Consider the following 18,665-nt stretch of genomic DNA (forward strand, 5'->3'; position numbering starts at 1 on the left):
GCGACGACAGCAACGATGGCGGCGCCGAGATGCATGCGCTCCTTTATGGGGCCGGTGAAGAGGACCAAGGTGAGATGGTGTGATTGCGGTTGAACACAGCAGCCGCAACCGCTCGATGCTCATCCAGGGCCAGAGCTAACGCGCATACAGATTACACACGCCTCCCGACCATTCTCGACAACGACCACGCGCACAGCACCGGACGATGACCAGACATCGGAGAAGGTCATGAACGACCTCACTGCTGATGTTGAGGCCGGGAACATGTCGCTAGAGCAGCGGTTGCAGGATATGGACATGGATCCTGTCGAGTACAAGACGTATGCACGACCGTACTGAGACTGCAACGACGCTCATACTGATAGCTTGACAGCCTGTGGAACAGCCAGAAGAAGGCGGAAAAGCGAGCTGCCAAATGGGAGCCCAAGACTCGCGAGGAAGCTCAGCAAAAGTGGCAAGAGGCGCAATCCAGGCCAGACGACCTCACACTACTGCGCATGTACAAGCGCGCTGGAGTCGAGCCCATCAAGCTCGCAAAGTATATTCCCCCGAACCACGATTCTGCAAGACTCTAACACGCCCACAGGGAACGCGATATCAGGCTTCCCACCGACAAGGAACCCCTCGACGCGAAGACGCAAGCAGCCCTAGACGAACTCCGCCAACCCCTCAACGTCCGCGCTTTAAACCTCCGCCCATTGCGCCGCACACCAGAGTACGGTGTCCCAGTCTGCGATCTGCAGTTGCGCACCTACTCAGTCCGCAATCTCCTTCTCTTCGCCGACTTCGCCGTCCGCGCAGCCTACTACATGGGCCTCTCTGCCCGCGGTCCTATTCCTCTCCCACGCATAACCGAGCGCTGGACAGTCCCACGCTCCAACTTCATCTTCAAGAAGAGTCAAGAAAACTTCGAGCGTATCACCATGCGCCGGTTGATCCAGATCCAGGATGGGCACCCCGATGTAGTGAAGGCATGGCTGGCGTTCTTGACCGAGCACCAGGTTGATGGTGTAGGTATGAAGGCGAATATTTGGGAGTACGAGGACTTGGAGACGGCGACGCGCGCCGGAGAGGCTATTGCGGCGGACGACGTCCGCAGGAGGAAGGAAGGCCCCATGATGCAGAAGGTCGACGAGATTCTGAACAGCAAGGGATTCAAGGAGGCCATGAAAGGGCACAAGAGCAAGGCTGAGATTGAATTCAGGCGGTAGACGAGGCTTTTGTAAGATGTGAGTGGCTCTGCATATACGGCAGTTGAGCTTGCGGTATACGATCTGTACAAACATGTAGGAACTGATGCAAATAGAGCATCCGAGCAAACCCAAGCTGCAGATGATGTATTTTTTACAAGCCTCCGATGCCATACTGATCGTCCCACCATTCTTTCGCACTGTCTGCTCTGTTGCATTCCGTTGGCAGTTCTCTCAGAACCCCCATTCGTCTGGATCTGCCAGACGCCTTCCAATGTATCCCAAACATGCTAACCGTGCAGAGAACTCGACACCATCACTATCGGAATCCCAACACTGAGGTACAGTCTCCCTCAATCTCTCCCACAGCATCCTAATCTCGCACGCTCTCCCCCGCTCACGCCGCATCCCCAGGATCCTGAACCTGCGTCATAGCCCCCTTTCTCTCTACGTCCTCAACTTCCCGATCCCCATCCGTCTCGTCGTCGACATCCTGCTCGCCCACCTCCCCGCTGCCCTCCCGGTTCCGCGCCTCCGCACCCAGCGCATCCCTTCTCCGCCTAGCCTCAACCCTCTGCCGCTCCTTGACTCTCCCAGGCTTCTTCGCGCTAACAGGCCCATCGGCGTGTCTATCCTTCCACTACACGCGTCAGCCCGAGGACCGTCCCCCCCCCTGGCGCTGGCGCTGGATCAAACAACATGCCTGCACCCGGGCGAAATCGGACTTACCATCCCGCCGTACCGATACCGCGGATACCGGCCCTCGAACCCTCTGGCGTCCTCGACGCCGCCAGATACAGAGGTCCAGCACTTCCCCGGACACAGAAAGTTCCAGACCCCTGACTCGTCGATCTGACACCGGACCAGGATCTGCCGGGGCGTGTGGCAGAGTGTGCACTCTTTGGGCGCCATGGTGGTGGTGGGAGAAGAAAGGCCGGGAGACTATACACGGAGCTTTTTTGCAGCACTGGTGAGAGCTGGAGCTGGAGCTGGAGCTGGAGCTGGAGCTGGAGCTGGAGCTACTGGAGTGTACGCCGGCGATTCCTCGGAGTGGTTTGAGTAGAATGGCACGTTGGGATGTTGTTGTTTGGTGGTGGGTTGGGAGTGGTGACATCATGCGCTAGTTGATCGCAACGAACGAACGCAGCGAGAGACGATGCTGTGCCGAGCGAAGCGATGCAAAGCAAAGCGATGCAAAGCAAAGCATGACAAAAAAACAAAAAAAAACAGAGGGAAAACAACGGATGTAGAATGTGTTGAGAGACTCATGTCGCTTTTAAACAAAAACTATAGAGACTTGGAAGGAGGAATACGTCTCGCAATCTTAGCGCGCCCGTGGTCTTCTTTCTCTGCTAATCACTACTCCTCGTCTCCTGCCCCAGCATACCGTTCATCAGCAAGCAAGAGCTCCAGAATTGCATCGAGCAGCTCCTGCTTCAGTCCCCTGTTGCTCAGCGCCCGCACCTTGTTGAGTACCGGCTCGCTGTTGTTGACGCAGTTCCAGATATCCCACTTCTGGTCCATCTTGATCCAGGCCTTGTCGATCATGTCCCAGATCTTTGGGTTCGGGTCGACAATGTCCAACTGCGGGCCAGATGATGAGGCAGAGCCAAGCTCGATGATGCAGGAGTTGTCTGTTGGGATGGACCCAAGCGTGATGACTGTGCCGTTCGACTCGTGGGTTGTTGTGAAGCTGAGGGGTTTGGCGTTGCGCTTGGTGCTGGGAGAGGTGGTGATGCATCGTATCTCAGCACCGTGAGCTGGGGTGTGAGCGAGGAGGCGGATCTTCCAAGTCCGGCTCTTGGGAATAGCAGGATTGGACGGGCTGGTTGGGCCAATCTTGAGAACACCAGTAGACTGCTTGTATGTGATGGGAGTGTAGCTGAAGTGCACTGTCTTATCTGCAGACGCTTCGACACCTTCATCGTCGATCATCCTGAACCCGCCATCGTCGACCTGCGAGCCTGTACCATCGTCTTCGATAAGCGTAAAGGAGCCATCCGCACCGACTGCCAGGAGAATCTCCAAGCTTTCAGGGTTGGGTGAGCCGCTCTTGGGTCGCCAAGCACCGTCGAGAGGTACAATGGCGCCTTCACGGACAAACACGGGGGTTTGGTGGAGAGGGCGGTGAACTTGCAGCTCGCCCTTACGATTGTACACCACGCCAGTGAAGATGTCGACGTAGCGGCCGCTTGGGAGCCAGAGCTTTGATGCGCCGAGGTGCGTGGTGTCATCGCGGCGCTGGGTAATTGGAGAAACGATCAACTCGCTACCAAAACGGAACTGATTGGGTACGTTGTAGGCTGAGTCCTCCTCGGGGTAGTCCCAGTACATGGGCTGAACAAGCGGCTCGTCATCTGATGCCGAGCGGGCGTTCATTGTGTATAGGTAGGGAATCAGTCGGTGGCGGTAGCGGAGAGTATCTTCCATGATGACTCGGCTCTCTTCGTTGAAGCGCCACGGTTCTCGGGTGTTGAAGGGGTTGTTGTCCGAGTGCAGTCGCAGAATGGGTGAGTAGCAACCCAGCTGCACCCATCTCGTCGTAAGTTCATCATCCTTGTAGCCGTGTGTATGGCCGCCAATGTCGTTGCTCCACCACCCGTATCCGATGTTGGAAGCTGTGGCTGTGAACTCTGGCTGGAAATTCAACGAGTCCCACGTGATGATGGCATCGCCAGAAAACCCAATCTGGTAGCGCTGTGCACCTGGACCACCAAAGCGCGAAAGGATCAAAGGTCTTTGTGACCCTCGGCCACTATCGAGGAAGTGAAAGTGATTGAGCACCCACAATGGGTCAACGCCGGGAATCTTGGACGTGTTGCCTTGCTGCCAATCAACCCACCAGAAGTCGACACCGCGGTCCTCGTGCTGGTGGTGGACGATATCGAAGTAAGCGTCCATGAACTTCCTGTTCGTGCAGTCAAACTCAATTGTCTTCTTGCTTGCTGGATCGATGCCCATGTATTTCGCAACCTCGGCATACTGAGCTTCGTGCCACCTGAACCCATCTGCAGGGTGCAGGTTCAGGGTCAGTTTCATACCACGATCGTGCAGGTTCTTCATGAAAGCATCCGGATCTGGAAAGAGCTCCTTGTTCCAGGTATATCCTGTCCAGCCGTTGATGTTGTCGGGCAGGTTCCGGACCAGATGCCAATCCATGTCCACGACAGCCACGTTCATTGGTACATCATCCTTCTTGAAGTGATCGTGCAGCTCCATGTATTCCTTCTCGTCGTACGCGTGGTACCGACTCCACCAATTGCCCATGGCGTACCGTGGTAGCAATGGCTGGCTCCCCGAAACGGCGTAGTATGCTCTCACAGCTTCACGGTAGTCGCGCCCATACATGAAGATGTAGCAATCAATGTCTTGGCTGTTCCTGCGGCCTGCGATCCACCCATCTTTCTCGAACAGCATGGATTTGCTGTCATCCAAGACAGCAATGCCATCTCTCGACAGCACACCAGGTCCCAGCTCTGTCCTGCCATTGACCATGTCTAACGTGCGCGTGGTACCACCCAAGTTCGAGACATCCTGCCCGTACGTCCAGCTCCCCGTAACACTGCCCTTGAGGTTGATCTTGAGCCCCTCGGCGCTGAACTTCTTCTTGTCATATATTACGTGGAAACGTTTCGTGACGATCTCTATGCCATGGCCGCGGTCCCACACGTAAAAGTCGGGCACAGCCAGCTTTCGATTGACCGCAAAGGTCGACGCTCTGTCCTCGAATTTGCCATGCTCGGACCACTCGAATCGTAGGAGGCCATCTGTAAGGATGGTGAACCGGTACTTGTCGCCTGCAACAATGGCTTCTGAATGCGCCACCGGGCGCGCATCAATATCGTAACGCGCAGGCTTCCCCATGGCTCCCAGTAGAAGAATACAGAGTACGAACTACGCAGCGCTGCTCAACAAAGGCGGAGTCGAAGGCGTCCGGGGTATGGTGGGGCACGGAAACGCCGGCGTCTCCATCTTGTTATAACGCCTGGGGAAGGAAGCTCAGGCCAAGCAATGATGGCTTGACTTCGGCGGCTCGTGACCTCGGTTCCGGTGGGCTCAGGCAGGAGCGTGTCAGACGACAGCAGGATGGAGCCGGCATTCTTGCCTGAATCCATGGTAAGCCGATCGTGAGGGTGTGAGAGATGGTCTTGAGGTCGGCCGGTGCAACCGATGGAGAGGTGTGGAGGGCCCACGCGCATGCGTCATTTGTTGCATTGCATCTGCGGAGGAATGCGTTTGTGCCTGCAGCTGTGGGGTGCACCACTTCCATGCTGACTGCACGACGAGATGATGTTAGCAGACGACGCTCCTCCCAGCCCAGCTCGAAGAAACGCATCCTTCTATGAAGAAGGCCTCAGTGACTCCTCTACATGTCTTGATTCCTTGCCTTGCTCGTGAATCATTCACGCGTGTAGCCTTTTAAAAGAGCGACAATCAGCAGCCATTCACCATCATCAGAAATACAGCGCATTCTAATCACAGGGCAGGTAGGTGTGCCGACCGCAAAATCGATCTTCACCAGCAATCCCACATCTCGAAGCCAGGAATCGAAAAAATCGAATGAACACTACGCCCCGTGAGCTACAGTGGTGCCATACATGTGTCGACACAAAAAGCGCGCGAGTTTTTAGATCATTTCAGATCATGTCATTTCAGACTGACACGAATGAAAAACACGGAAAGGCATGTCCGAGGTTGCGGCATCACAAGTGTATGAAGCGTGCTGGAGAGAGTACTGAGAAGGCAAGGTAAGAAGGTGAGGCGGAAGAGATGGGTGTGGGGAGATGTTCAAGTACAGTCTGCTTTCTCTCAATACACATGGCGACACGGCAGAAAAGAAAGAGACTCGTGTATCAGTTTCGCAAAATGTATTTTCTACAGTATGTAAGTATACGTGAACGAACTACAGATATAGAAGATTCAACAACAGACGCCTCGCTGTACAAGAGGCACATCAGGGTCTATCATGTCATCATTACATCCAGATCGCATCATCAAAAACAGCAAGCAGCAAGCAGGAACTAAGACAGAAGCGTGTATAGGAAAAAGGGTGGTGAAGCAATACATCAAACCGCACAAGAGGCATCGACAAGCCCGTTCAGATGTACCTCAGTCTCCGCGCAGTGCCCAGGCAAACCGCAACGAACAATGCGATGACGCCGAGAATACTGTAGAACCAAACCGGGCTGCCATCCTGGCCAGGAACGCGGACGTTCATACCAAACAGACCACAGATCAAGTTGAGCGGGACGAGAATCGTCGCAATCACAGTAACCTTCTGGAGCGTGTCGTTGCTAGCGTTGCCCTGAATGACCTGGTCGACGGAGATCTGCGCGAGGTAGTTGGAGTGCGCGCGGCTCAGCATCTTCTCGAAATGGGCCAAGTTGGACATCATGGTGACGACGTGATCCTGGATATCGCTGAGGTAGAGACCCACGTCGCCACGGGGCGCGACGCTGTAAGACTCGTTGCAGCGCTTGGCAAAGCCTTTGATGACATCGGCCTTGCCGCCGAGAAGGCGCAGCAGCTGCATGACCCGCTTGCGAGCGTCGCCAACAGCATGGAGAATGGCTCGAGAGTCTTCGATGCGAGCCGTGAAGACCTGATCCTCGATGGCCTCGGCTTCATCCTCGATACCACGAATGACGGGACCGAAGCTATCGACGATGTCGTCAATGAGGGCGTAGCAGATCCAGTCAGCGTTCAGGTTGATGTAGTCGCGAAGGCGACTGATGCGCTTGCGGACGTTGAGCGTGTGAGGGCTTTCGCAGAACGTGAAGGTGAGAAGTCCCTCCTTGAACACTACAGCGTAGAAGTTGACGGGCTCGAGGTAATCCTCCGACTCCTTATCGGCCTGATAGAAGGAGCGGAAAGAAACAAAGTAGTACTGGTGGAACAGCTCTACCTTCTCGCGTGGCTCCTGAATACAGATATCCTCGCGCGTGAGAGGATGCACACCGAACGCCTTGGAAATGGCGAACACTTCCTCTTCGGTAGGGTTGACCATATCCATCCACCAGACGCCGCCATCTGGTGGTGTCTCGAAGAGGTCACGGAAGCGCTCGCCAGGCATGAGCAGACCTCCAAGCTCGGCAGCGTGAATCGTGTCGTCCAGCTCGGAAGAGAAGAAAGTGAACCGATTGCCGGAGAAGGCCGAGGTCTCTTTCTTGTTCTCGTTGAATATATGCGCCAAGCCCTCGTCTGCAAGCTTCTCCTGATCAGCTGGTTCGACATGCTTCAGGGTAGCCGTCTTGATGACGTCCTTGGGGTCTGCCTGGCTGGACTTTGGTCGAAGGTCTGCGAAGATTTTCTTGGACATTTGAGATACAACACTGGGCTTATGACGCAGGTTCTGGCCGATCGGGGTCTTCTCTTGACACTCTGCGACGAACTCTTCGAGCTCTTCATAGTCGAAGCGTGTGGTCTTTCCGAAATCTTCCTCTACGGGGAAGCACACGTCCTCCTCGGCAGAACTGGGCGCGGAAGCAGTCCCGATGCTCTTCAGATCGTCAGGACGTTCATCGCTGATTGTTGCGCGGCGCGCGGTGGCCCTGGAGTGTGTCCTCTGCAGATTGAGCTCCACAATCGACGGTGGACGGCTGGTGATGGTGCCTGCGCGGTCACGGCGGCGGTTGGGGCCAGCGAACGCATCCACGGAGTTGGGAGGCGATGGTGAGCGTGAGGTCGAAGAAGATGCGCGGGACCTGACCAAACGCTCGATGGCTGGGTCGCGAGGGCGCCTGAAGGTTTCGCGGCGTACGGACGGGCTTTGGGCAGCTTGGACGGAGCCACGACGGCCGTAGCCATCAGGGGACAGGTACGAGCCGTCGTCATCAGCGATAGCGTTGTCTTCAAAGTCGCGCGTGGTGATGCCGCCCGCTTCGAGTGCGTCGTTGACTGAGAAGAGCAGGGTGGGACGGTCGACTTGGTTGTTGATGCTAGCAAAGGTCGGTCGGCGCGATCGAACAGGAGGCGGCGAGTCAGCACGCGGCATGGACTGGGGCTGGCGGCGGTGGTCATCGAGGTCAGACACCGGGGTGCTGAACCTCGTCTGGGACCTCTCGGATCTCGGAGTGTCAGACATGTTGGCGACTCAGGCGGCGGTTGAGTTTGACTCCAAGAGTTCCTGTACGTCTTTGGTTAAGCCAGAGTCCCAGGGTTCCTCTTTGGCTTTGGGTGAGCCAGGGTCCAAGGGTTCTTCGTTGTCTTTGATTAAGCCAGGTTTGTTGTTGTGAAGGTGCAATTGAAGATCTCTTGCCGGGCAAGAAACCTCAAGGTTCGGCGAGTCGCTTGTGAGCGCTCACCACTAAGGCGCGTTCAACTTGACTAGAGGCCTTGCGTAGGGTGCTCCCCTACACTCAGCCGCTGGGGGGAAGGTTCCGGAAGCCAGACTTCCTGATCCTGGAGGGGACGAGAAAGGGGTTGCGAGTAGGGTAGGTGGAAAGCGAGTGTGTCTATGGATGGCGGTGTAGCCCAGTTATGGCGGCTTCTTGTAGTCGCCTCCGTAGACCCACGCCTTTGGGCCGAGAAGGGGACGGATGGAGGAGAACTTGTGAAGGTAAAGCCCCGCCAACTTGATGGTTTGGTTAGAGTAGAACGCCAAGGCGTCGGAGAGCGTGTTGGGGAGAGGTGGTGATGGAAACGGGGAGCCCGGGTTCGATCAGTCGCAGTCGTGGGCGGTGAGGTCCACTGGTGGTTGGAGGGGTTTCCTGGAGACGAGTCAGCGAGGCAGCTCTCGTTGAGCAGTCGCTGGGGCTGGTGGCGGCGGGGGGCGTACAATGGGGGTTACACTCGATGCGTTTAATAGTTGCTGGGGTGTGGCAGGTGTTTGTGAGGTGTTTTTCAGGTGTTACCGAGTCCCAGGGACGATGTGGGTGGTGTGGGCGGAGTGAGGCGTGGTGGGCGGGCGCGAGCTTAAGTAGCAGCGCGGGCCGTCGGCGTGGTCAAAAGTTTTCCAGGCAGGGAGGAGCCGCGGCCGGCTGGATGGCTGGATGGCTGGATGGCTGGATGGCTGGATGGCTGAATGGCTGATGGGCTTTGCGGCAGCAGCAGCAGGAAATGACGCGTCCAGGGCCGGGCCTCAGGATAGTGTCAGATTGTCAGTTGTGTTGGCTTTGTCTTTTATCGCTCAACCCACCGACTCCGTGTGGCGCTCTGGCAGGCTGGCTGGCTGGGAGCAGAGGAGCGCGGTCTGCTTGTCACATGCATGGTCGCGCCGGGCTGCACTCCGCTTGGCGTCTGCGGCTGAGGATCCCTGCAGGCCGGGGCCCGGGGATCGGATGCCACATCGACCGTTGGACCGCCGCAGCAAGCACGAGGCTGGGCGGGTGCTGGGAGCAGACACGACACGACACGGAGCCGCGAAACGGAGCCACGACACGAATCCACGACACGAATCCACGACACGAATCCACGACACGAAGCCACAACAGCACCGCGAGGCAGCCTGTTCCCCTACCACCCGACGCGTGACCGGCGACGTCAGCCAGCAACAGCACCACCGCCATGTCCGACCAGATGCTCGAGCAGGTCCGCGAGGCCGTCGAGGGCCAGATTGTGCGTGCCTGCAAGCCCTCCCCCCAACGCGCACGCCCGTAGGCTAACCGTGGCCAGGACTTTGAGGGCCAGCGACTGGCAGAGCTGCTGACCACGGTGCTGCTCGGCGCTGCAGGCGTACGCTCCCCCCCCCCCTCCCCACGCTCCCCCGCGTACCTGCGTCCCCGTGCTCACCCGTCCAGATCATCGCCTTCCTCGTGGGCTTCGCGCAGCAGGACATCAAGCTGGCGCTCTACATCGGCCTCGCCGGCACCGCCCTCACCTTCGTCGTCGTCGTCCCGCCCTGGCCCTTTTACAACAAGAACCCCGAGGCCTGGCTGCCGCCGCGCCACGCCTCGGCCTCGGGCTACAGCATCGACGTGGACGGGCAGAAGGTGCGCTAGACCACCATGGCGCCACGGTGGTCCGCCGTACAGCACGGCCACATGAGTGGAAGCAACATTGTGGCTGTATTTCACCTTTATGACTGTAGTTACTTGATTCGATTGCTTCACCTCTATTCGACAGCTTCAATCTTTATTTGACTGCTTCCTTGAGACTGCTTCTTTGATTCGACTGCTTCCTTGAGACTGCTTCACCTCTATTCGACAGCTTCAATCTTTATTTGACTGCTTCCTTGAGACTGCTTCTTTAATCTGACTGCTTCCTTGATTTGACTGCTTCTTTAATTTGAATGCTTCTTTAATTTGAATGCTTCTTTAATTTGACTGCTTCTTTAATCTGACTGCTTCCTTGATTCGACTGCTTCCTTGAGACTGCTTCACCTCTATTTGACAGCTTCAATCTTTATTTGACTGCTTCTTTAATTTGACTGCTTCTTTAATTTGACTGCTTCTTTAATTTGACTGCTTCTTTAATTTGACTGCTTCTTTAATTTGACTGCTTCTTTAATTTGACTGCTTCCTTGAGACTGCTTCCTTGAGACTGCTTCTTTAATTCGATTGCTTCTTTGATTCGATGGCTTCCTTGAGACTGCTTCCTATTGCTCATGACCGTTTTGAAGCCCAGTGGACGCCAGACGTCCGTAATGAAACCCAGACCCAAGCGCTGCCATGTACCCCCTCTGCACCTACCGACCGTACTTCTGGAACTCCCAGTCTCGGTTGTCGAGCGGACACACTTGTCGCGTCTTGAGCCATCGCGAGATGCAGTGGAAGTGGAAGGCGTGCTGTGCCGTGTTAGCGGTACGTACTGCGCGTGCTGTGCCCTTCAACGCACGTTGCAGATGCCCCACGCGACCGTGCACTCTTCGCTGGTAGCAGAGGCCTGGTTGGCCTGGCACTCGATGCAGAGGTCCATGATGTGGTTGCGGCAGATGGCGCAGTTGTCCACCACAATGTCCCACGCCCAGAGCGCCACTGCGTTCCACTGCGCCCTGTTAATAGGCAACAACGTCGGCCTGAATCTCACACGACGACTGACCTTTTTGACCTCGAAGCGCTTCTTGTCGCTGCTGTCGGTGCTGGCGCCGGCCTTGGCGACCTTGGTCTTGGGTGTAGGCGCATCTGCCATGTCGACGTCCGCCATGGTGGATGTGGGTGTGGATGTGGATGTGGGTGTGGATGTGAGTGTGAATATAGGCGTGGATATAGGCGTGGATATAGGCGTGGATATAGGCGTGGATGTAGTCGTGGATGTAGTCGTGGATGTAGTCGTGGATGTGAATGGATATAGATGGATATAGGTGGATGTGGGGGTTGCGGGGGTGGTGATAGAGCTGCTGGAGGGTGGCAGAGCTGCTGAGGGTGGTGGTGGCGGACGAGGGCGGTATGCACGGTCGTGGTGGGTTGGAGCCCAGGCGGTGCAGCTCGTGCTTCTGTTCAGAGCCGGCGTCTTGAAGGTCGAGTGGCTGGCCTGGTCGACGTTCACGCGCACGAAGAGGCAACAGTGGATCGTGCCTGGCAGCTCACCGAGCGCACGGACCAGTGCCCTCCCTCTGCGTCGCGAACCACTGGCTCAACGCACATGGAAACACGGACAAAGAGGGAGAGGGACCCTGCATGTCTCTGGACACTTGTGCAGGCGCATTTGCAGACTTCTGCTGGGCGCGTCGTCGAGGGCTGCCCGTGCCCAAGGGATCCAAGATGCGCGTTTCAAGCGCGACCGCTTGCGTCAAAGGCCGAGTTCAGGCCTGAGGCTGTGACGCTCGCTGCCCGAAGACAAGGCTGCGCCGTCTCCGCACTCACTGCCGAGCGCAACTCTGAGTCTCGGACCACGCTCCTCTTCCCCCACGCTCTCACCCGCCGCGCCTATCACTACGCCTGCGCCCTGGACATGAACGCTTCACCCTCCCGCAACTCCACAACCTCGCCTTATCAGTCCCGCAGCACGACAGCCTCGTCATCCCGCGCCATCACTTCATCTCCCACCCCCAGTCACATACGACTCCACCCTCGCACCCACATACACCCCCATCGCGCCTGCCTTACATGTCGACTGGCCAAAGTATAGCGTCTCCACGCGCCCCGCGCGGCCAGCCCGCCCAGGAGAACAGCCACCATGGCAGACAGTCACAGCGCCGGCCACGAGGCGGTCGCAACCACAACAGCAACCACAACATCAACAGCACCAGCAACACCAGCAACACCAACAACAACAACACCAACACCAACACCAACACCAACACCAACACCAACACCAACACCAACAACACCAACACCAACAACACCAACAACACCAATGCTAATGCCGCCCACGCCTCGCCGAACAAGCTGCCCCTCGCCGACCCCGCGCTCTCAGAAGGCGCCGCCTACACCACCGACGATGCCCGCGCGCCCCCAGGCCCGCGCAATGCGAAGAAGCACGCGCGCGGAAAGCCGTCGCACGACCGCGCCTTCTCGCCCATGGGTGCGCAGTCCTCCCTGACCGACACAGAGGCCGCCCCGAACCGCACCTCCGCCACGCCGTTGAAGAACCAAGGCGCATACGCCGGGCCTACCTTCCACGCCTCGCCTGCGCCCTCGGCCTTGCCCATCCCCAAGTTCCTGTCCAAGTCGGTGCCAGCCAAGACAGCCCCAGGCCCACCCACCCCGCCCCCAGACACCAGCTCGGACTCTGCCGACTCGCTGAGCCCGTCTTCCTCGCCCTCACGCGCCCCCATGGCCATCCCAGCTCGTCACGAGGATTCTCCCCTGGATATGCTGTTCAGAGCCGACAAGGCAGAGAGGGCCAAGAACACCGCCTTCAGCCCTGTCTCGCATCCCGTCCGGCCCCACCACCACCAGGACCACAACGTGTTTCCCATCGAGCTCGAGGGCGACTGCACGAATTCGCACATGTCTCCGCCTCCATTCCACTCACCGGGAGGCTACCGCGCTCTAACCGACCCTTCGACCGTACCGCAGCTCAAGGATGTGCACGAGCCGAAGAACGGCAACGACGTGATGCAGGACCTCATGAACAGGCTGTCAATGTCGCAGAAGAAGCCTACCGCTCCAGCTGCCACTCCGCCCAGATCGGCAGCACACGGCCCCGGACACTTCCAGTCCCCCCACCATACCCCTTCTCCTTTCCACAGTGGTCGACCGTCTGTCAACCGCAGCGTTTCAGGCCCTTCTACACCTGTCGCGGCCGCTCAGGACGGCCCTGATTTCTTCTACGGAAACCGTAATCTTTCCCCCATGTTCAAGGCAGCGCAGGGTGATACGCCAAAGCGCAACTCTGGTCTACGTTCTGAGGTCACCGCCGACTCTCCCACCGCTCAGCAGGGCACGTTCCATGACTTTCCATCCATCCCCTCGGCAAATGCCATCCAACCGAATCCCTTCCCGCATGGCCAACCCACGAACGCTGGTCAAGACCCGGCAAACGCGCGACGCGGCTCTGTGCCATATGGCCAATCCCAGCAAAGGCAGCCGAACAAGCATGTCACGCAGACGCCTGGAAGGTATCAACAACGCCAGGAAGGGCAGCAGCGCGCTCGAGGCAATGTTTACGGCCCAGGTCCTAGGCGCGCTAGGCCAACCAATGCTCCCCCAGCATCGGCTCCCAGACCCGCCACCACTATGATGTCTTTTGTACCCGCCTCAGTCTCGGCGAAACCGAAACCAAAGGCCGAGCAGCAACAGCCCGCGTCTGCCCCTCCGTCTGCTGCTGCACCTACCCAAACCTCGACCCCTGATACCTTGGCTTTAGAGCAGGACCTCAAGCGCATGCTCAATCTCAACGTGACTGGAGAAGGCGTCTGGTAGTCTTGGAGTTCTCGACTTTTTACTCTTACTGCATGCGTCTCTTTCATGTTCATCACTTTCGTTTTGTCTATACGGGATGATTTTTCAGGAGACTTGTTATGTTTCTGGCCATGTACTATGGCGCTTCTGTCTTTTCTTCTTGCTCTGGCGTTGGATGGTGTTCACTCGACATTCAGCATTGGTTGGCACACCTCCTGCTCATGATGGACGTGGTATGGGTTTACTCGAATCACCTTTGGGTTTACTCGAATCACCTTTGGGTTTACTCGAATCACCTCTAGCTTATGGTGTGGCGTGGCAGGACTTTCTTGCTGGGACACTGGTTGCGAATATGCATGGCGACGGTGTTAAGAGCTGGAATTGCGTGGTTATGTGGTTATGTGGTTATAGTACCAGGTTTGGTACTTTTGTCATCTACATTGTTGCTGAGGTGTTTCGGCAGGCTTTTGAGCTGCGAGCCCTCGTTGCCAACGCTCTGCCATCCTTACCCTGGATCCAGGCACGACTCGAACTTATCAACACTCCAACACAATTCAACATAAAAACAAAATAAAATTTATGGGCATAATGCTCGGCTCAATCTCTCTCTCAGGAGAGATTGGGTGTTATGCCTAAGTTTCGCTTCGGCTTGATCTGACGTGCGGTGTTGAGGCCTTGGTAAACGCCAACGATTTGTACATGTATGGACTGATAAGCTGCCTGTGCGAACAAGACGTGGCCGCGACCGTAAATCCATATTCTCCACGTCTAGGGTCATACGTGGTTGCATAGATCACTACAAGCTCCAGCGTTTGTTCGTACGAAGCTTAGGATCCTATGGGTTGGACGCACGTCGAACGACGTCACATCGATTGCAGGCGGCCAACAAACAGCTGCACGGGAAACATACTTTCACTTCCAGTTTGACGAGTTCGATCGATGCTACATCAGGCACGATGTCCACCCCAGTGAAAATGCTGCCCTGCGATCACACTCACTTCACCGTCACCTACAGACTGTTTGGTATCCTAGCCTCTGCTACTTCGCTCTCTACCCACGCCCTGTGCGACTGTCCGACCGATCAATTCAAGGATCAGCGATTTTCGGCAATCTCCACCTACGCTCTGTACATGATGAATCGTCTCAAGACCAAAGGCATGTTGATGCACTGCAACGAGCCGAGACAGTCACTAACGCGCCCCAGCCTCGAGGTTCTTCAAGGACGGTCCAGATCGGGACGAAATGGCAGCGAACCTCTCTGCAGGTTGCGAAGCTGACTTTGACGCTGGCATCGAGCGCAGCCTGCGCAAGAAACGCAAGTATAGCACTATATCACAATGACTTACCGCTTATACGCACAGCCTCCTGTTTCTTCCGGGCGAAGATCGAAAAACCACTCCCAGTTCCACCCTCTGGCGTTGCTCCTTTGGCTGCAGTTCTTCCGGCTGTTTCCAAGGTCGATATCAATGCGCGTGAATCAGCGTCACTGGAGACAGAGAAACCGCTTCCGCCCTCTCCAGTCACTCAAAATGCGCCGATCTCAGTGGTGCCATCGATTGTGAACGAGAAGGTTCGCGGTACAGCACGCAAGTCTAGTCCAGCAGATCGGGAGCTCAAGTCACGCCCCAGCTTCGCTTCTCTACGAAGTACCAGTACGTAGAAATCCCTCGTCTACCGGAATTTCGCTGACAGGCCTACAGGCTCTCGCATCTTCCGCGCAAACACAGGCGGCCATGACCCTCCTCCACCACCTGTGCCCCAACTGCCCATCGACACACCCATGCCAAAGCCGCGCCGACCAACTCTTCGGCCTTTCGGGTCAATACGCTCTGCACGCACCTTAAAATCCAGTACCGGCCGTAATGTATCCATATCTCGTCCAATCTTGTGTACGCAAACCGTCCACACGCCCTCCACTTCAACCCCAAGCACCGTACCATTCACGAAGCCACCCGGTCCACCGCCCCGACGCCCAGCGCGTCCAGAAAGCCTAGACGACGAGATCATCGCATTCATGCGAGACGGAAGCGCCCGCCTGGTTCTCCACACCCGAACCCGCGTCCAGTCAGCTGCTACCACCGCCGCAAACACATCGCCCGGACGATACAGCACCCAGACCCGGGTAGCTTCAGGAGAAGCATACACGCGCCTGGGCCTCCCATCCGGCCGCTCCTCCCTCTCACCCCCCACATCCTCCATCTTCGACTCAACGCTTACCCCAAACTTCCCGCTCGATCCTACGCGGCCCCTGCCCTTCCGTGACAGCACCGGCAGCGTAAAGGGCTATGGACGGTTCAGCGCGTATATCAAGGCGCGGCAACAGTACAAGAGCGGTGGGTATGACGATGGCGTTGATGCGGACGACAGGGAGGTGGGGCCGATTGAGCAGTATAGGAAGAGCAGGTGTGGGGATTGGACGTTGGAAGCCAGGATTAGTGAGCGGCTTGGGGAGAGGGGAATGGTTTTCAGGGATCGGTGGGGGAGGTGGCGGTTTGTTGCCGACATCTGAGAGATAGGGGATGTGTGGCCGGGGGGTGGGTTATGTGCTGGTGTGGTTGGAGATGGAGTAGCGTGCAGGGGTGTACACGTCTGACGAGAAGGCCTTGAGTGGGCTTCAGAATGCCGGAATCGTAAGAAGCGCAAATATATTAGCTTCACCGACGAAAAGTCTCGCTTTTATCAAGTAATCGCTTTTATATCTGCTGCTGCTTGCTCTGGTAGCTACGTGCTACAACACGGTAAACCGTTTCTGCAACAAAACAAGGTAGATGGCGTTTAGAGAGCCTGTCCATGTGGACATTTTATTCTGCCGTCATGCTGTAGTTTGGTGTCGACAAAAAAGGGCTTCCTTGTACATGTTAGCGAGTACTATATAACAGCTCAACTCTGCGTATCCTACACTCCCGCCATTCTGTATTGTCGTATTATTCTGTTTGGACAAGATCAATCAATCTGTAGAACCCTGTGATTTGTGTCTCTGGCGTTGTGGTTTATGAGGTAGCTTAGGTGAAGGCGCTTTCACCGCGCCGCCGCCTCCTTCACCGCAGCATGGACTCACCAATGAAAAGCCTTGGGCACAAGGGCTCTCAGACAACACATTCTTTCACCAGCTCATTCTGCGGATCATGCCTATGTATAATGTCTAGCGGCTGTCTGCGTGTCTTGCTACACTCTGCTGCCTACTCAACACAACCTGAACCACATCCGCGACCACCATCATGGCGCCCTCCACTCGTCTGAGTTCACGACCTGAGCGCCGTGTGGCTAATCATGGTAAGGCATCTTCTAGCCGAGTTGGCTCATCTCGCAATCCCATTCTCGTCGAAGAAACAGCACCGCCACGAAAAAGGATAGGCATGATGCCGAGGCGTAGGATCGAGAGCGCTCCCAAGCAGGCCCGCGACGCAAGAGGGCGCTTCGTCAAGTCCAAGAACACAGCGGAGCCGAAGCCAGACCGCAAGAAAGTTGTCAAGGTTACAGCAGAGCCAAAGCCTAAGAAGAAGGCGCGATCTGAGAAGACGGAGTGTCTCATCTGTGCCACGACCAAGGACACGACGCGCAGCTTCAGAGCCTCCAAGAGCAGGAAGATTTGCGAGCACTTCGAGAACGTGTGCAATTCGTGTGTTCAGAAGCAGATCAAGACCAAGATCACGGCTCGCCAGCTTACTGATGCACATCTACCTTGCATGTTTCCGGGGTGTACGGCAGTGCTCGACCACGCAGCACTAAAGAAGGTCATGACAACAGCTCTCTTTGAGACGTAAGTTTCTTCCAAGTTTGCAATATTCAAGGATAGGCACTAACAACCAGCAGCTGGGATGCAGCAGTTACCAAGCACCTCCTCGCCGCCGACCCATCGTACATCGCCTGCCTCAACCCAAAGTGCGGCGTCTACTTCTCCATCGAAAACTGCGGCAGCAAACGCCAGATCTCCAGCACCAAGCCCAAGCCCAAGTCCAAGTCCAAGTCCAACGCCAAGCAGAAGCAGAAGCAAGAAGACACTGACAAAACAGCCTGCCCACACTGCGACCACGCAGCCTGTCTATCCTGCAACCGCCCATGGCACTCTGGCTCCTGCGACAGCGCCAAGAAGCGTGAAGACAAGCAGTCGGAGAACGCAATCAAGAAGCTAGGCGCAAAGCCATGTCCCAAGTGCGGCGTCAACATCGAAAAGCAGGGCGGCTGCGACCACATGAACTGTAAGTAAGCCCACCGGCTCACGCATCCCTCCCTCGTCCCCCACCGAACCCCCAGAGCGCAACCACTAACCACCCTCCAGGCCGACGCTGCCGCCACAACTTCTGCTGGGAGTGTCTCGGCCACTTCACCGGCAACGCCAACCACCACTTGCCGACATGTTCGCACCGCCGTCCCATGATCGCAGAGGACATTGGCAACTTCATCGGCGACGGCATGACCACGGCCCAGATCAACCAGGCGATTGTGCACGCCCGCAGGGAGCTGCTGGCTGGTCGTGTCCCGCAGCCGACCGTACGGCTAGCGCCGGGCGTGCAGCTGGTGAACGGGGTAGCGGTTGCGCCACCGCCCACGTAGACGAAGCGATGATCTCCAGACCAGCAACGTAGGGCGTGCGTAGAGCAGGTGGGAAGGTGGGCAGGGCAGTAAGCTCGCAGCGCGTTCGTTGGGCCATCTTGGCTACCCTTTACGCCAGGAGTTGGCGACTCTTTGAATTCAGGTCCTGCGCGTCTTTGCGGAGGGATCCAGTACTGCATGATAGATAGATAGATAC

The 18,665-nt window shown here is 56.8% G+C and overlaps 10 protein-coding genes across 10 annotated transcripts, besides 10 other annotated features; 6 read left to right on the forward strand and 4 right to left on the reverse strand.

The window, feature by feature from the left end:
• Window positions 1-15: 15 nt before the first annotated feature.
• EKO05_0003085 (Tryptophan--tRNA ligase) lies at window positions 16-1,211 on the forward strand (the record flags this gene model as incomplete). Its single annotated transcript, XM_038937680.1, has 4 exons — window positions 16-69; window positions 151-320; window positions 374-538; window positions 587-1,211. The coding sequence occupies 4 exons, from the start codon at window positions 16-18 to the stop codon at window positions 1,209-1,211; spliced, it is 1,014 nt and encodes a 337-aa protein (XP_038801644.1).
• A 376-nt stretch (window positions 1,212-1,587) lies between these two features.
• EKO05_0003086 (uncharacterized protein) lies at window positions 1,588-2,102 on the reverse strand (the record flags this gene model as incomplete). Its single annotated transcript, XM_038938049.1, has 2 exons — window positions 1,588-1,830; window positions 1,920-2,102. The coding sequence occupies 2 exons, from the start codon at window positions 2,100-2,102 to the stop codon at window positions 1,588-1,590; spliced, it is 426 nt and encodes a 141-aa protein (XP_038801645.1).
• A 62-nt stretch (window positions 2,103-2,164) lies between these two features.
• Window positions 2,165-2,211: a tandem repeat.
• Window positions 2,212-2,324: 113 nt separating this feature from the next.
• Window positions 2,325-2,431: a tandem repeat.
• A 118-nt stretch (window positions 2,432-2,549) lies between these two features.
• On the reverse strand, window positions 2,550-5,054 carry EKO05_0003087 (uncharacterized protein; the record flags this gene model as incomplete). The annotated part of the gene is made up of 1 exon (XM_038945207.1): window positions 2,550-5,054. The coding sequence occupies one exon, from the start codon at window positions 5,052-5,054 to the stop codon at window positions 2,550-2,552; it is 2,505 nt and encodes an 834-aa protein (XP_038801646.1).
• Window positions 5,055-6,288: 1,234 nt separating this feature from the next.
• EKO05_0003088 (uncharacterized protein) lies at window positions 6,289-8,274 on the reverse strand (the record flags this gene model as incomplete). Its single annotated transcript, XM_038945208.1, has 1 exon — window positions 6,289-8,274. One exon carries the CDS (start codon window positions 8,272-8,274, stop codon window positions 6,289-6,291), a length of 1,986 nt encoding a protein of 661 aa, XP_038801647.1.
• An 893-nt stretch (window positions 8,275-9,167) lies between these two features.
• Window positions 9,168-9,224: a tandem repeat.
• Window positions 9,225-9,529: 305 nt separating this feature from the next.
• Window positions 9,530-9,611: a tandem repeat.
• Window positions 9,612-9,695: 84 nt separating this feature from the next.
• On the forward strand, window positions 9,696-10,129 carry EKO05_0003089 (uncharacterized protein; the record flags this gene model as incomplete). The annotated part of the gene is made up of 3 exons (XM_038938083.1): window positions 9,696-9,746; window positions 9,804-9,863; window positions 9,929-10,129. The coding sequence occupies 3 exons, from the start codon at window positions 9,696-9,698 to the stop codon at window positions 10,127-10,129; spliced, it is 312 nt and encodes a 103-aa protein (XP_038801648.1).
• Window positions 10,130-10,815: 686 nt separating this feature from the next.
• EKO05_0003090 (Cullin-RING-type E3 NEDD8 transferase) lies at window positions 10,816-11,273 on the reverse strand (the record flags this gene model as incomplete). The annotated part of the gene is made up of 3 exons (XM_038938007.1): window positions 10,816-10,914; window positions 10,965-11,114; window positions 11,169-11,273. 3 exons carry the CDS (start codon window positions 11,271-11,273, stop codon window positions 10,816-10,818), a joined length of 354 nt encoding a protein of 117 aa, XP_038801649.1.
• Window position 11,274: 1 nt separating this feature from the next.
• Window positions 11,275-11,313: a tandem repeat.
• A 116-nt stretch (window positions 11,314-11,429) lies between these two features.
• Window positions 11,430-11,504: a tandem repeat.
• Window positions 11,505-12,175: 671 nt separating this feature from the next.
• Window positions 12,176-13,936, forward strand: EKO05_0003091 (uncharacterized protein; the record flags this gene model as incomplete). The annotated part of the gene is made up of 1 exon (XM_038945209.1): window positions 12,176-13,936. One exon carries the CDS (start codon window positions 12,176-12,178, stop codon window positions 13,934-13,936), a length of 1,761 nt encoding a protein of 586 aa, XP_038801650.1.
• Window positions 12,282-12,336: a tandem repeat.
• Window positions 12,337-12,426: a tandem repeat.
• Window positions 12,756-12,793: a tandem repeat.
• Window positions 13,937-14,012: 76 nt separating the features above from the next.
• Window positions 14,013-14,489, forward strand: EKO05_0003092 (uncharacterized protein; the record flags this gene model as incomplete). Its single annotated transcript, XM_059636088.1, has 1 exon — window positions 14,013-14,489. One exon carries the CDS (start codon window positions 14,013-14,015, stop codon window positions 14,487-14,489), a length of 477 nt encoding a protein of 158 aa, XP_059492071.1.
• A 382-nt stretch (window positions 14,490-14,871) lies between these two features.
• On the forward strand, window positions 14,872-16,424 carry EKO05_0003093 (uncharacterized protein; the record flags this gene model as incomplete). The annotated part of the gene is made up of 4 exons (XM_059636089.1): window positions 14,872-15,070; window positions 15,120-15,230; window positions 15,277-15,567; window positions 15,616-16,424. The coding sequence occupies 4 exons, from the start codon at window positions 14,872-14,874 to the stop codon at window positions 16,422-16,424; spliced, it is 1,410 nt and encodes a 469-aa protein (XP_059492072.1).
• Window positions 16,425-17,133: 709 nt separating this feature from the next.
• EKO05_0003094 (uncharacterized protein) lies at window positions 17,134-18,469 on the forward strand (the record flags this gene model as incomplete). The annotated part of the gene is made up of 3 exons (XM_038938068.1): window positions 17,134-17,675; window positions 17,729-18,114; window positions 18,195-18,469. The coding sequence occupies 3 exons, from the start codon at window positions 17,134-17,136 to the stop codon at window positions 18,467-18,469; spliced, it is 1,203 nt and encodes a 400-aa protein (XP_038801652.1).
• Window positions 17,854-17,887: a tandem repeat.
• Window positions 18,470-18,665: the final 196 nt, after the last annotated feature.

The sequence above is a fragment of the Ascochyta rabiei genome, chromosome 4, assembly GCF_004011695.2.
Source record: "Ascochyta rabiei chromosome 4, complete sequence".
NCBI classification, from domain to species: Eukaryota; Fungi; Ascomycota; class Dothideomycetes; order Pleosporales; family Didymellaceae; genus Ascochyta; species Ascochyta rabiei.